This window comes from Lontra canadensis, unplaced genomic scaffold (assembly GCF_010015895.1).
Source record: "Lontra canadensis isolate GAN:19392208 unplaced genomic scaffold, GSC_riverotter_1.0 scaffold33, whole genome shotgun sequence".
In the NCBI taxonomy this organism is placed as follows: domain Eukaryota; kingdom Metazoa; phylum Chordata; class Mammalia; order Carnivora; family Mustelidae; genus Lontra; species Lontra canadensis.
In genome coordinates, this window is record NW_022631027.1 from 9992194 (window position 1) to 10006074 (window position 13881).

The following is a 13881-nucleotide window of genomic DNA, read 5'->3' on the forward strand; positions in this document are numbered from 1 at the left end:
GTTAAAGTTCAAAGTTTAAAATTCCTGTGCATGCTTTCCTTCCCTATGTTGAGATGAAATGCTGTAATTTACTCTTTGATATAGATGTACTTTACCCATATTTGTCTTGGATGACTACATTTTACTCAGTTTTTCTTGTACAGTACATAAACCAACCATTTTCTGACCAAATTCCTGCATTTCCTATGTACTGACCTATATTTTATTTTTTTTTTTGTTCCCCAATTCCTTATTTTTTTCTTCTGCATTGCTGTTTCCCTTCCCCATTTCATCCTTTCCCCTGTGTGTTCACCTTCCCTTTCCTTGTCTTTTCCCAAATGCCCATTCCCTTCCCTGTCTTATCCTTTATTTTCCTTGTCCTTGTCTTCATTCCCTGTCTCCATTCCCTATGTTCATGCTTCTGTGCTTGAACAAATGTTCCTCGGACCAACTTGCCCCAATTAACCGCCTTGAACCATGATCCATGACCACCTCACCATTCTGCGGGAACCACCCTTCGTTATGGATGATCTGTTCATCTCCGCTCTTCCTCGACTCTTCTCTCTTCTTGTCTTACGCTGCTTGCTCTTCTCTCCTTCTAAAGATGGTTACGCCCCAAAGTCTGTTTACCCTCTTCGGTATGTTATTGTTAGCACTATACTTTTATTATTGATTTGATTTTTGTTTCACCTTAATTCTTATTTGTAGCTAGCACTTTGGCTTAAAGTTGAATAGTAAATCTTTTGCTATTTTTCTTTGCTATTTAAAACTCTCCATAGACACAAAATTTGTTTTAATGCATGCTGATTTATTTTGCATGGTCTTTAATTTAATATCATTCACATAGCTTTGAGGGTTTATCAAAAATTATTCTTTTCAAAATTCACTGTTCAAAATCTTGATCTTCTTTATTCATTTGTGAGAATGATGAGTTTGAATGAGTGATCATGTTGATGTCTGAATGTTTCATTAATATGTCAGAAAGATAATCTTCAGCTGACTTGCATGTAAAATTAATTCCATTTTTGGATTACCTCTCTGTGGCTCCAAAAAAGGTGTTTATGGAGATGTGCAGCGTGTGAAGATTTTGTACAATAAGAAAGACAGTGCTCTGATACAGATGGCTGATGGAAACCAATCACAACTTGGTAAGATTAAACTGTGTGTTAGCTATACATCTTTAAATCTGAATCTGTTAATAAAAACAAACCCCTTTATGGAAGTAGAAAATCATTTTTTATAGCTGAGCTCAAAATGTCATGTTAATTTTCTTATTTTAATGTATTTATACATGATGAACATGTTTGCATATTCTGCTGTCCTCTTAACTACTCCTTAAGTACAGTCTAATGGAAAAAGGTTTGGAGTCCAAAATTGCAGCAACAGTTTCACATAATAATGATACCACTTATACTAAAGATCTTTAGTATTTTTCTTTCCTGGTTACTCTCTATAATAGAAGTTAACTGTTCATATAATCTATGGAATCCTGATTTTAATTATTCTAAGTATTTGTCTAAACTTTGTAACAGAGAGAGTTCACATGTAAAATGTATTTAGAGATACTGGGTTTTTACAAAATGAGAAACTTGTGCCACATATACCATTGTTAATCCCTTTTGGAATTTTAAAATGTACTCGAGTCAAATTACACATATATTCTCTACTTAGGTAAATAATTAATGTTTCATTTGTCTTTATATACAAAGTCAGATCACATGAATCTGGACTACAACTGCATATTCACAATGTGCTAAGACTGTAAATATCATGTTCTTATAATTCTGTTCATTGAGATTCAGGGATGATGATGCCTCACATTGGTTGTTTTCACATTGTTAATTCTGAAATTTGTCATTTTTCATGTGAGGGCTATGTATTTTTGCTCTTAACACCCAGTAAAACTCATAAACTTGAACAGTGTGATATATTTGGTCTTTGGTAGCAGATAGAAAAGTAAATTTGAATTTCATTGTTTCCTACCAGCTATATAAAACTATACATCTGGCTCTCTACTTTTTAAAATGGAGATATCCATCTTCAGTGAAAGATTTATAAAAGTGCTAATCATGTCCTAGATGCCTAGTAAATGTTTCTTTCTTCTTCTGCTGTGTGTACATCTGTGCTCTGGTAGGGGTAGTCATGGCCATTTGTAAGTAGCATTTTACAAAACATTAAAGCTTTCTCAGATGTTTCATTTTTTCCATCACTGTGTGAGCTGTGGGTGGCATTACCCTTCATACAAAGGATATACAGGCATCATGGTTGAGAAGTACCTGATGTAAAATTTAACCAAACTCTTCTGGATATTTTTTATATAAGGACTATTTTAAATAAGTGGCATTTTAATTTTTACTATAATTGTATTAGTTTGCTTGGGCTGCTAAAACAAAATATCACAGACTGAGTGGCTTAAACAACAGAAACTTGTGCCAGCAGATTGTTTCTAAGGGCTTTCTTCCTGGCTTGCAGATGACTAACTTCTCCGTGTGTCCTCACATGGACTTTCCTCTGAGCTCTCTGGGTTTCTCTTCCTCTTATAAGAACACTGATTCTAACTGAATGAGGGCCTCATCCTTATGACCTCATTTAACTTTCAAAGTCCCTGTCTTCTAGGATTAGAGCTTCAATATATGACTTTTGGGAGAATATAATTCAGTGCATAACAGTACTTAGCATTTGTAAATCTTTTATGCCTGTTTCTTTTAAGACCTTTTTAATAAAACTTTGACAAATTATATTTTTTGAACTATATGTCATAGTAAATATATTTCTCACTGCTAGATTTTGCTTTTCCGAAGTAGATGGCCATAAATATGTTACTCACACCATTAATACCTTTAATATTGAAAAAAATTAGAATTTTAAAAATTTAATATGCTTTATTTCTGGGCACTGTTCTCCTTTTGGTTTTCATAGGACTCTATTTGGAAGTACAACATGAAGGAGCTACTACTCTTTGAACTTTAGTAGAAGAATTTTAACAATACCATTTAAGGATAACATATACAAATTATTCTTAAAACATCCAATTTAAGAAAACACTAAAATAGGCATGGTAGAATGTTTATTTAAAAAAACATCTTAATGTTTGCAAATCTTTAAACTGTGGTCTCAAATGATTTAACATGGCCTCTAAGGTTTGCAACAATCTCATTCACATTTAAATACTACTATCTTTTAATTCTATGTATTTCCTTCATACTACTTCCTAAGCATAAAAAAAAAATCTACTTGTATCATGAAACATTTCCAAATGGTATGACACAATTACCTTAACCGAATTACACATATATAGATTTATGCATTTGTTTTTTAAGTACATATGGGAATATTTACAAAAGCAGGCTTCAATAAAGCAAAGAGTAAGTATCCTGTAGACCCTATTCTCTGTTGCACAATTCAGAGTTGATAACAAAAAGATATATTTAGAATTTCTCAATTACTTTTATCATTTTAGTTATAAGTATTCTAAATTATTAAAGTACTATACAAAGTAGATATGTATAGTACAGTGAAAGTGGTGTTTTAACAGGAGGTTAACTTTATATGTTGGTATAAACCCAAGGAAAGGAGATGATGATAATAATAGACAAGACTAGAAATTATTGGTATAAAAGACAGTTGAGAGAAAAAAAAAAAGCTGGGTCTTTGAGTAGTTAATAAAATAGAGAAGTGGATGTTGAGATTCATTTTTTTAAAAATGAGAGGCAACACAAATAATACTTTGAATTATAAAGGAGATACTGATAAACTCCAGTTCCACATTTTATAAACTCCTGTATAAAAATCTATAAAATTTTTTTTACCATCTCTTGAATTTATTATTAATATCTTCTTCAGAGATTAAGGGAAAAGTAAAAGATTATTTTCCACCGAAAGTGCCATTTCCACTGTGCAACATTGGCCATTTCCTCCTTTATCATTGATTGCTTTGCCTATTTACCCCATATTTCTTATAACCGATTTCAAGGTAGAATCCTGTTATTTAAACAGGATTCAGCTTACATTAGTAATTCAAGTAATCTTTTTGTTTGATAATTATTATTGTGCCTCAGTTTTTGACAAGCTTCTTTTTTAAAAATACTTAAAAACCATGATGCTTGACTCCTCATCTTCAGCCCTCATCCACTTGGGATTACTGACTAGAATACCTCTCACTACCTGACTACTTCCAGAGTTAGTTAGCTCTTTGGTTATTTTGCTTTATTTAAATCCCAGTTCTCTATCATCCATCTCCTCTTAGGTACAGGTACATAGTAGAGGTATTGCGCCTAGGAGTTTATTGTTTTCTTATTTCTGCTTTCTTATTTCTGCCCTTCATTATATCAAAACTCAGCTGTTTGTGCAGTCTGTTCATAACTTTTCAAAGCTGAACTAAGATAGCTTTCTTTATAACAGCCTTAATCTACTTCTTTAAACCACTTCATACCCCAGATTCATTCCTTAAAACACATTTGTGTGAGCTAATAGCACTTTATCATAAGCAACAGAATGATAGAACTTTAAAAATGTTTTGCAATTCAAGTAAAATTAATAGTTGTATGTACCATCTCATGAATAATGATTTTATAAGTGAAAATTAAAAGTATGTGAAATGCAGTGGAACTAGTGAGAAAATTCGGGACTCATGATTTTAGATGATTGGGAAATTGTTATACATAGAACAGCATACACACAGGGCTAAAGGTGAGAAAAACTAGCATGTCAAGGAGATAGGTTTTATATAGCTGAAGCTTAAAGTGCAAGGAAGTATGGTACTAAAATACCACAAGTTCCATGAGGGGGGGTAGTATGGTTTTTGTCTTACACTTGATTGTCAGTACTAACAAAGTAGTGGTTATTGTTTTACATCATCAGGAAATATGTTTAGAGAAGCTGAGGAGATTTCATTCTTTAATATGGCTTATAGTCCTAGTCTGACCTTAAGGATTTTAAGCAGGTAATGACATCAGATTTGGAATTTATGGAGTTCATCTAGCTGCTGTATAATAGGATGGGTTGGAGAAAAGTAGAAAAAAATCCAACAGGAAGATAAATTAGGAGACTGAGTTATACAGATCAAAACATTGTGACAGTGAAAAGTGGAGAATAGAGAGATGAATTGAGGGATAATTAGGAAGAAGGGTATTCTAGGACTTGGCAATTAGGTTGTGGGGCAGAAGGGAGAAAAAGTTATAGATGAGTACGAAGTTTCTTTCTGCAGCAACTAAGTATATGACTTATCAGCAGATTGGCAAGGAAGAGAGAGATTCATAATCAGGATTTTCATCCTATGACAGAAAACTGGCTTTTTTGCCAGAATGCTTGTCTAGTGCAAATAAATTTAAATCATCTTGTCCCCAAGGGCTGCTGTAAACTTAAGATTTATTTTAAAAATCATAGAATTCAGTTATTTCTGCTATTCTAAAGAATTCTTTTTGCTTTTGGACTTTGTTAATATTTTTTAATAAGCATTTTTTCTTTTTATAGCCATGAACCATCTTAATGGACAGAAAATGTATGGCAAAATTATTCGTGTTACTCTGTCTAAACATCAGACTGTACAACTACCTCGAGAGGGACTTGATGATCAAGGGCTAACAAAGGATTTTGGTAATTCCCCATTGCATCGTTTTAAGAAACCTGGATCCAAAAATTTTCAGAACATTTTTCCTCCTTCTGCAACCCTTCACCTATCCAATATCCCGTAAGTATGAAACTTGGAGTTTTTTAAGGGAGTACATTTTAAGAGTAAAACATAAAATGTATTATTAATCTTTACCTTTTTTTCCCCCATCCTATTTTCCTAGTCCTTCAGTAGCAGAAGAGGATCTACGAACACTGTTTGCTAACACTGGGGGCACTGTGAAAGCATTTAAGTTTTTTCAGTAAGCAAGCTTTCTTGTCTTTAAATTAGTGACTTCATAGAAGTTAAAAACTGTCTTCATAGTAATTTTTACCCTTTTTGTTTATGGAAATTGATTTTAGAATGGGTAAAAATTCAGGTATTTAAGCCTTTCCTAATTTTTATGAAGTATCTAATTTCATAATTTTGTTTCAGAAGAGATCACAAAATGGCTCTTCTTCAGATGGCAACAGTGGAAGAAGCTATCCAGGCCTTGATTGATCTTCATAATTACAACCTTGGTGAAAACCATCATCTGAGAGTGTCTTTCTCTAAGTCTACAATTTAAAAAGGGGGAGGTGAAGCTTGAGGGTGTATCACATTGTTTGGTGTCATCACCTATTGACTGTTCAGAAAAGTGGGGACCAGAGTTTGATTTTTTTGTTGTTGTTTCCTTTTTTTTTTTTTTTCCCCCATGCTGTTATCATTCCTTGGTTATAAAATGAAATGGCATACGTAAAGGCAGAGTTGTTAACTGCTGTATTTCATCTGTTCTATAGGGAGGCCATTTTTATTGTCTGTTTATGATTTTAGTTTAATTATACTTTCCTTTTTCAACTTAGTTGACATACGTGCCTTAAAAAGGAAAACTAGTGTTGCTATTGTGCATTTACTAGGAAAAAGGAATTGGTTGTCTAGGGCACATTGTTATATGGGAATTACAATATGTTTAGGCAGGGGTGTGTAAAAAGGTTAAGTTTTTGTTTCTCCTGCTTGGAACTTATTTTGAATTATTGGCTTGTCACATTTCTTTCTATTTAATCAAATAAGATACATGATACTGAAAGAATTAAAGCAGCATTTTTTTTAGTTTTTACTACCTTAGGCTTTATTGCTTTAAAAAAACATTGGCCTTTTGTATCTCACAATTCTGGTCTAGATTCAGTTATGAATGTAGGCATTAGTTAAAATTAACAAGATGCAGAGTATTAATTTCTTAAGACAACAAAGTGATTTCTGTAAGTTTGAGCCCTATGTGGAAAGCATTGTGGAATCTTAACCTTTTTGTACACACTCTTGTGGGACGTATCATATAAATGTCAGCACTAAGTAATGTCTTGTTTGTGGCTGAATATTTTTCGTAGATGTTTTTGAAGTTGACATGACTTACGTGCATTTAAATATATATTGCCATCCTTAGTTTGTAATTAAGATTTGGAATATGGTTGTGGATTTCTGAGCATGTGCAGACTGGTCTAGCTAGTTCAGGAACTGGTGCATGTATTTTTCAAAGATAAAGAAAGTGTACTGCGAAAATTTGCAGGAAGATTAATTTTGTGGCAGTTTTCTAAAACTGACAACCAGGTGGGACCAAAGTTTATGTGCCTTTAGTCTTAATTTACCTTGCATTGTAATATTCAGTTTTAATAAATCTTCAAAATATTTTGTATTTAGGAATAGATCTGACTTTAATAAAAACATGGCTCAGAATCTACAGGTCAAATTAATTTGAACAGTTCTTGTCAATCTGAATTGTTGATTCTGTTTAAATGACCAATACTTTTTGAAATTGATGTACTTAGTTTCAAGATTCATAGATTCTGTTATCTATGTAGACAGAATGGTCATGTATATTTTCTATTAGTTGAGTTTTTACATCTTTAGAAATGTAAAATTCAGTATAGTTTGAAAGTGGCACAATTAAAAATTAATTTTCTAACAAAGTTGGGAGGTTTGATGGTTGTTTAATTTCCTTTTGTGTGTACTCTGCTTACCTCTGTAGCATGCTCAATAAACACTTCTGTAGCTCTGTATTCACCTTTTCTGTCTTTCTCTGCTGCCTTTCTCTCTCCTCTTCTTTGTTTTTCACTCCACTGTGCTTCTGAATTCATGTTTATTCTCTGCCAGGGTGGGAAAGGAGTAATAATATTACAATTCTATGGCTTTATACCATAAATAAATCTAGATGCTGTGAAAATATACCAGCTGGTTTTCTTTTTAATTTAAAAGATGGTAACTGCTTTTCAGGAGGACACATATTAAACATTTCCCACCCTGTTATAATCTACTGCTTTAAAGACATAACTTTTACTGTATCTTGTTAATTCTTTCTATCTCTTTTGTTGTTGTTGTTTTTTTTTTCCAGTAGATTTATGCACTAATAGATCTTTTGGATTTGCCATGCTCTCTTGCTGCAGTTTCATCTTTCATCTTTTGTGTCTGCTAAAGATTTCCTGCTAATCTTAAGATTACCTTGTGAGTTTTAACAAAGGGTACTAGATGTTATTGGGAAGAAACGGTAACATTTGGTCTGTTTTTTGCCATGGGTGGGAAGATAATACATTCAGGTATTTTAAAACTTAAGGGTAATTGAGATGTTACAACTTCCACTTTTTTTTTTTTTTTTTTTTTAAGGAGTTCAGCTAGGGTGCTATTATGTGTAACTCATAATATTTTTGGTCACTTTTTAAAAATATATTGGTGTCAGGTAACTTTGGAGTTAATACATGTTCCATAGGTTTGTTTTGCTATGATATAACTAAGAATTATGCAAAACTCATATAGTAGGAGAATAAAAAAACAAATGAAGGAGTAGGCGATAACTGTAAATGTGCTATACTAATACAACAATTCAGTTATCTCCAAGAAAGAAGAATATAGTAAATAAAACAATTGCTTACATTTGAGTCAACAACTTGGGGTTCTTTGGAAGCTAGGTGATCTTGTATTTTTTCTTCTTAAAATGAGATTATACAGCAGAAGCACTCAAAGCAACAGCAGATGTGCCTAAAATAAAAAACCAATAAATACCATGGCTAATGAATAGTAACTGAACAAAATTTCTTCTAAGAGAACTTTTATCTCAGTATTGGGTGGTGGTTGAAACACTGAAAGTAGGTACTTAGCCACCTTTCAAGTATTCTTTGTGGCTGGCTTTGGGTGGAATGAAGAAAGGAAGGTCCTGAAATGTGCACAGGAGCTGGATTGCTTTAGTTGCTGAGTTGGGGAGAGTTCACAATACTTCTGATGGAGGATAACCAGACACCAAATTTCTTCCTCCCCAGGGAATGGCAGGTTCTTCAGTCTCTTAGAGTACACTGTGATTGATAACACAGCCTTCCTTCCAAAGCACCAAGTCAGTGAACTGGTCATTTTGACATTGTAGAATATTTAAAATTTGGTATATTAAATTAACCCAATCATTAACTTGAATTGAGTGTTTGTTTTTGATTTGTTTTTGTTTTTTTTTAAATTCAGTGGTTGCTCTTGTTTTATATTTGTTCTGTATTCTGTAGCCTAAATTTTTTAGGATTGAGATATTTGGACATCTATACTCCTCTCATCAAATCTCATGACATTTAACCAATTTTAAGGCTTTTAAATCATTTTTTAACAAATATTGAATAAGTTGTTGGAGTATCAAGTTTCTCCTAATGTAAAGATGTGAAAAGCAAGGAATTGCTGATAGTATCTTAAAAGCTGAAATTATGTGTAAGATTCTTAAAAATACATCCGTTCTTGATAGCCATTAAAGCCACCCTTTTTCCAACTTCTACCCACCCTCCCCATTTCAATGGAAAGGTGCTTCACATCTTTGTTTTCATCCCTTTAATTGGTGTTGTATAGGATTTTTTAGTGAAGGCATGTTACTTTTTGTTATGAAACATTTCAAATATTTAAACAATAGAAGACTATAACCCCTGTCATTCAGCTTCATTTACCAACTTTTCTTGTTCCTCTACCCACTTCGCATCTCCCATATTAACACAAATTCCAAATATATTTCATCATCAGACTTTTTGGTATATTTTCCTTACATTTCTGGTCATAGTCACTATCGTATAGTAATGTCTGGGATAGCCTCACTTGTCAGCATTACAATTTCTTCAGATCCTAGAAGCTTGCTACTAAAAATGCAGTCCCCAGATCAGCAGCAATTAGTATCACCTGGGAGCTTATTAGAAACTCAATCTCTGGCCCTGTCTCTGACCTGCTGAATACATTTTGACAAGATTGGCAGGTCAGATCCATTTGGACATTGAAGTTTGAGAAGGACTCTAGTAGAATATACTTTTTTCCAGTTTCATGAAATTTTTTTCTGAGTGAAAATTTGTTACTGATTTTAAGTTACTCAGATAAGTACTGTTAATAACATTAAGGAATAACTAGAACTGAAAAGTACTCTATAATACATGTGTTATTGTTTCAAATCTCATTTTAAATACAGACTTCTAGAAAAGTCAAAAGAATTGTTTCACAACCTATTTCTGTTGACTGACCTGTAATTAGAATACAGGTCCTTGGGTTCCCAGGCCCATCCTCCATTGTGTTTTACCAGTTAAAGGAAATACAGTCCTGCTATTTCTCAAAACTAACTGAGTTTTACAAGTCAAAAGGTAAACAGCAAATAGTAGACGTCAGTATGATTTTTTTATTTAGTCCTAAACCTCAAATTTAGCTTGACAAGGAAAGAAATTCCATGTGAATTGATTTTAAATAATTAGAAATTAACAATCTTTTAAGTGCTGACTCAAAGTATGGTATAATAAAGTTATCCCCATGGGTCATTTTAGTAAATTTAATAAATTTAGTAAATAGGCAGCTTTTCTATTCTTTTCTATTCACCAATGCCTCTTCAATCCATTTCCTGACTCCAACTGGATAGTAGTTTTGTAGGTGAAACACCTAAGCTTCGCTGAGTGATATACTCATAGTTGGAGCTGAGTACAGATTTAGCTTTGCCATAGCATGCCTTTAGGGACTCTTAACATACTTAGCGTAGTTCTTAATGATTTTGTGGCTAGCAGTTTCCTCCAGTGTCCTGTCCTGCTTGATTTTTTTCCTGCTTTCCACCATTATTGCTGTCCCTAAACCTTGCTGCTTTGGCCGTCATTTACACTGTTTCTTTCTTCATTTTTCATCCATTCTTTGTGATTAAGTTTCTTGCTCATGTGACTTTTTGTTTTTATAACCATAACTTATTACATTATCCCTTTTTACTTCTGGTTAATGAACTGACAAATGATATCGTGTTCTATATAATATTCAGATGTTTCCCTGTTTTTGTCTGGTTCAGCTTAAAATCCTTTTGCCTTTATTTTTCTTTTAAAATTTTGGGATTGTTACAATTCCAGATGGTTCAAATAACTAGAAGTCTTTCAGAAACCTGTAGCATTCATACATTTATCACTATGTTCAATTCTGGTGGAGGGGAATCTGTCAAAGAATTGTGGTTAAAAGAGCTTCTTGAAGGAGACTCGTAAACTTCTAAAAGATAATTCTAATTCATTTAGTCATGATTCCAAGAAAGTAAAGCATACATGATCAAAGGAGTAATAATATTTTCTAAAGATGTAAATTGAAAGAGCCCCAGAGAGAAATAACAACATTATAATAGCTCTCTCTTCCCTACCTTTGGAATTTTATAATGTAAGATACTGAGTGGTGGGTTTTTTTTTTTTTTTTTGGATAAATCATAGGCATGGATGCAAACTGTATTCAAGCCTCATTCTGCTACCTAGTATCTGTGAGACGTTTACAAGCCTTAACTTTCCCATCTGTAAAATGGAGATAACATGTGCCTCAAATATGCACTATGCAGATTTGTGTGAAATACAATGTGAAATCCCATTGATAGTTTTTTTTTTTACCCTTGCTTGGGGAAGATTTTTGCAGTCCATTTATGGAAGATTTTTTTTTCTTTCTTTGTAAGTATTAGACCTCCTATTCAAAAGGCATTGGACACTTGCTACATGCATTGTAGGGAATTAAATAGAACCACAATATAGCTTTATAACACTTGGAAAAGGCAAACTTTTTCCAACATATTTGATAAAAGGGAATAATTTAAGCATTACATGAGTTTCACTCATCATGGGAAACATTGATAAAAGCTTTTTAAACTGCACCCAGCTAAAGCAGCTGTATAGAGCTATCTAGAAATTTAATGTGCTCATGTATACTCCTCAGACATCTGTTGTCTACTTCAGTTCTCCACATATATTAGGTGCCACAGTTAACACCAGATATGATGTTAACTTTTTGGTCTAGTTTTAGGTAACTTAACCAACACTTTACAGTAATAACTAATAAGCTCTAACACCACTTCCCAGACCGTCTTCCACAAAAGCAACTCAAGACCTTTTTCAAGATGAAGTCCTATTTATAGCAGTATTTATATATTCTTTAACCACTTAACATATATAAAACTGCTGCCATTTTTTACTGTTTACTTTTATGTTCCTGATAAAGTTTTTGAATTGTGCCCCAACCCCATTTTTTATTTTGTGGTTTTGCATAATGGGGAAGTTTCTGGAAATGTTTATGCTATGTTTTAGTGGAACTGTCTACTTTCAAGAAGCTTCTAGTCTAATTCACATGACAAGACAATATATGGCAAAATACTGGACATCAGGAAACAGGATTTGATGTTGGACACCACCATTTACTAATCATGGTAGCTAGAGCAAGACCAGTTAGTTTTCTGAGCCCCTTTTCTCATCCATATCCTTTCTATTATTTTTTAGTTTCTGTTATTTTTACTTTCAGCCAAGATAATTTCTTCAAGCACTGTATAAAATATCAACACCTATAGAAATGATAGCTTTGGGAATGTCTGTAGTATATAAAAGTTGCCTTTTGGGCCAATTTTAAGGCGGGGGCAATTATAAAAATTTTTGAGCTAATGGAGGTATTTTTTAATCTCAAAGCCCATGCTCTTTTTACTTAATACCAGGGTATATATAAGTTACTTGTGGTTAATTTATTCCCTTACCACTTTTGTTTTTTTAAATAGTTGAATTTACCTTTAAAATTAACTACAGGAGAGCACCTTAAAGAGGTAGATTCTAGCTTTAAAGATGGTCAATATAAAAAATCCAAGTATGCTTTTAAATGAAATATTAACCCCTAAAACTATGATTTCTACCAACTAGAGATACAAATCAATTTTAAAAGGATTTTATACTTTATCTGGTAACATCTTTTAACCTCTTGAGAATTCATTCATTCTTTTATTCAACAAATACTACCTGTTAGCCATGGGCCACACCTAAAATCTGTGGAATGGCACATAAAACACAGTTCCTTTTTATCATGGGGCTTTCAGTCTGCTGTAAGTTAACAAGCACTTAGATAGATTGATATGTTTTATGGAGAAACTACTGGGTGCTATATCATACTTAACCTTTATCAGGTAAGGATTCTTATAAAGATTTTATTTATTTATTTGACAGAGATTACAAACAGGCAGAGGGACAGGCAGAGAGAGGGCAGGGAAGCAGGCTCCCTGCTGAGCAGAGAGCCCAATGCGGGACTCGATCCCAGGACCCTGGGATCATGACCTGAGCCAAAGGCAGAGGCTTTTAACCCACTGAGCCACCCAGGCACCCCTATCAGGTAAGGATTCTTGAAGGTAATTATACTTTAGAGCTGGGTTGGAGGGAGGAATGAGGAAGGGAACTGTTGAAGACCAGAATAGTGTGTTTAAAAAATGAAGAGATACCCAAATCAAGCTTATGGCACCCTAGAGAAACTAAAAGTTAACATGGCTAGGTTGTAGATTATGAAACAGAAGTAGTAGAGAAAATGTGACTTGATAGGAAAAGGTCAGATGATATGCCATGCTAAAGAATTTGGACTCTAAGATCAGTGGTTTTTTTGTTTTTTGTTTTTTTAAAGAATTTTTTTTTAAGATTTTTTTTTTTTTTTAATTTATTTGACAGACCACAAGTAGGCAGAGAGGCAGGCAGAGAGAGACAGGAGGAGGAGGCAGGCTCCCTGCTGAACAGAGAGCCTGATGCGGGACCCGATCCCAGGACCCCGAGACCATGACCCGAGCTGAAGGCAGAGGCCTTAACCACTGAGCCACCCAGGCACCCAGATCAGTGGTTTTTAAACAATTACTGGTAACATGGATTTAAGAGAGGTAACATGGATGATATGACAACACTGGTAAATTTACCCTGCTTATTAAAAAATATCCCTTCTAAATATGAAGTTTTTCTAATTCTAAGAAAACCACATAAAATTTATTTAAACTTACTCATCTAAGACTCAAAATTCAATATTAAATT

At 33.4% G+C, this 13881-nt stretch overlaps 1 protein-coding gene across 4 annotated transcripts in view; it reads left to right on the forward strand.

Annotated features, from left to right (window-relative positions):
- Positions 1-7620, forward strand: part of PTBP2 (polypyrimidine tract binding protein 2) — an 85025-nt gene extending 77405 nt beyond the window's left edge. For 2 of the 4 annotated variants that reach the window (XM_032867194.1, XM_032867192.1), the window contains exons 10-14: positions 584-617; positions 1035-1127; positions 5452-5668; positions 5772-5849; positions 6023-7620. In XM_032867194.1, coding sequence (XP_032723085.1) covers positions 584-617; positions 1035-1127; positions 5452-5668; positions 5772-5849; positions 6023-6155 — 555 coding nt within the window. In that variant the 3' untranslated portion in view covers positions 6156-7620. The remainder of the gene's footprint in view (positions 1-583; positions 618-1034; positions 1128-5451; positions 5669-5771; positions 5850-6022) is intronic. The other 2 variants (XM_032867191.1, XM_032867193.1) reach the window with 1 other exon arrangement.
- The last annotated feature ends 6261 nt before the right edge of the window (positions 7621-13881 follow it).